The 2,656-nt window shown below is 47.7% G+C and overlaps 1 protein-coding gene across 1 annotated transcript in view; it reads left to right on the plus strand.

The window, feature by feature from the left end:
- Positions 1-71: 71 nt before the first annotated feature.
- Positions 72-2,656, plus strand: part of dgke (diacylglycerol kinase, epsilon) — a 22,293-nt gene continuing 19,708 nt past the window's right edge. The window contains exon 1 of the mRNA XM_032524252.1: positions 72-827. Within this exon, the coding sequence (XP_032380143.1) occupies positions 376-827 (452 nt within the window). The 5' untranslated portion in view covers positions 72-375. The remainder of the gene's footprint in view (positions 828-2,656) is intronic.

Below are 2,656 nucleotides of genomic sequence, written 5' to 3' on the forward strand. Positions count from 1 at the left end.
CCGGGCAAAAGAGGACGTTTGGTCACCCTACCTAACGTTTACCTAAATAACCCCTCTACTCCAAAATGTGCGTTTTCCCCTGTTGGCGAAGTGAATCATCTTGGCATTTGAATACTCTCTGGTGAAGCTAAGGTAGCGAGGTAGCTCATTGGCTCGACGTCACATCGCAGTCTTCGTGTTTCGAGCTCGTTCTACATCTGAATGTTCCGATTGAAAGTGGTGGTGGAAGTGTCAGCGGTCTGTTGGGGTCTTTGAACATGCGTGTCGCGGGGAAAAGGTCGCGTGCGTCTCGTCCACACCCATTGTTGTTTACATAGCTCTGCTCTTTACTCATTTCCGCTCATTAGCATCACCCGTCGCCGCCGTCCAGCAGCGATGTACATGGAGGGGGAAGAGGTGCACGACGACTGCGGCTCCCGGGAGGAGTGGACGCTGCTGTTCTGGACCTCTCTGGCCGTCGTCGTCCCGGTCATCATCACACTGTGGTGTAGCGCCCAGCGCTCCAAGCGGAAAACACACATGAAGGATTTCTTTCGCAAAAGCAAGCATGGCTGGCACTACACGGACCTGTTCAACAAGCCCACCTACTGCTGCGTGTGTAACCAGCACATCCTCCAAGGGGCTTTCTGCGACTGCTGCGGCGTGTGCGCCGACGAGCAGTGCCTGCGCCGGGCCGACCGCAGCCTGCAGTGCAAGGAGATCATGGCCCCCTGCAGCCCCGACGGAGCCATGGAGCATCGCTGGGTCCGTGGAAATGTCCCCCTCGCCAGCTACTGTGCAGTGTGCAAACAGCAGTGTGGGACCCAGCCGAAGCTCTGCGACTTCAGGTTGTGTGTGTGTGAGTGTGTGTGTGAGAGAGAGAGAGAGAGTCTGTCGAATAGATGATAGGTCTAAGAGACACACTAAAAGGCGGACATGTCCCCCTCTCCAGCTACTGTGCAGTGTGCAAACAGCTGTGTGGGACCCATCTGAAGCTCAGCGACTTAAGGGTGTGTGTGAGAGAGTCTGTCGAATAGATGATTACTTACACACTAAAAGGTTGTCCTGCCATAATGGGGTGCAAAACACGTAGTTTTAATCTGTCTTTAATTTCCTCTAATGGACTGCTGCTGCTCTCTGGCAATGCTAGGGCATGAGCTGGCACAATCTCACATTTTCAGATAAATGACTCGGTTAATCCTAATGCCAGCTTCAGAGGTCAGAGACTGTAGAAAAGGCCCCAAAATTATGTTAGTGTAACAATTATTTAGTACACTTGACCAGATTGTGCTTTATGTTTCACGTTTACTCCCGTTTTATTCAGTGCTTTTAACAGCCAAAGTGCTGCGGTATTATTTTAGTTGACGTCACGTTAACAAGCAGTATGAAAGAGTTAGTCGGTCAGTTGGAGAGCAGTTGTGAGCGGCACCTTCCTTAAGAGTGTGCGTTAATGAAAAGAGTAAGTATATTTGCTACCTAACTCGTGATAGTATTTTTCTGTTAAACCAGCTGTTATTTGTGTTACTTAACGTGAATGATAGTTAAGGGTTCAAGAGGTCGCTACGTGACCGTTGTGCTAATTATAGCCACGTTTATTCATGCTAGCTTCGAGCTTCGGCTCACCTGGCGTCGAGCCAAAATGTGTAACGTTGTGTTTAAACTCGTTTCTACTGTAACTACTTGTTGTAAGGATTGTTCATACTTTGTGGTTGTGTAGAATACGAAGTAAGTAGTGTTAAATATTGTTATGTGTGCCGCTGTCGAGGCTTCTCTGTCAAGGCTTTGCTAGCTCGGCCCGAACATAGCTTCCGGTCCGGGGTTTTCACAATAAAAGCATCGGGCCGTTTAGCTAGTTGGAGGCTTTACATTGTATTATAGATGACAGGAAGTGCCGTGTATGTTATCGGTAACTTAATGAAAGGCATATGAGAAGTGTTTGAACCCTTATTCTCTGTTTACATTATTAGAGTTAGAGATATGTAGTCATATTCTGACTATTGTTTCTTTTATGTATGGTAATGTATATTAGGGCTTAAGGAGGAATGAATGTTTTCATAGTTTTCCTTTATTCATTTGTATTTGTTTCTTCTTTATAGAAAACCACACACACCACCCACACGCAGAATTACCCTCACAATTGAAGAAGAAAAAAATAATCAAAAAGGAACTACCTCTCAGCTCTTCATTTCGTACTCTGGAATAATGGCCTTAAGTGGTGCTCTGGCCGGCACACCACTGAGTGAACCTAGTGATAAACCCAAACTACACCTAGACTGAGCGTCTACCCATTATCTTCACTTCATTGATGGCTTCGATTCTTGAGCCTTGGCGGATCACTGGGTTTACGTCAAAGATAACTACATCCAGAGTACGCTGCGTCGTGTGCACGTCCCAAGCGCCATATCCACCCACCTGTACGCTTTGCAGACTATGAGGTCGATCATCAAGGCTACCTCGGTCAGAGGACAGAGAGGAATTAAAGAGTGCTCACCAGGAGGTAATGCAGGAGAGACACCGCCTAACACGTTCACACCACATAACACGACACCCCAGTTATGACTTCCCTCTTGGTTCCTGTCCGCCCCAGAGGCCGGTATGCTATTTCTTCAGGAGAATGGATCCTTGAGCTATAGGGCTGATAGGCCCACCGCACAGCCCAAAGCCCAGAAGAAATCGA

Source organism: Etheostoma spectabile, chromosome 2 (assembly GCF_008692095.1).
Source record: "Etheostoma spectabile isolate EspeVRDwgs_2016 chromosome 2, UIUC_Espe_1.0, whole genome shotgun sequence".
Taxonomy (NCBI): domain Eukaryota; kingdom Metazoa; phylum Chordata; class Actinopteri; order Perciformes; family Percidae; genus Etheostoma; species Etheostoma spectabile.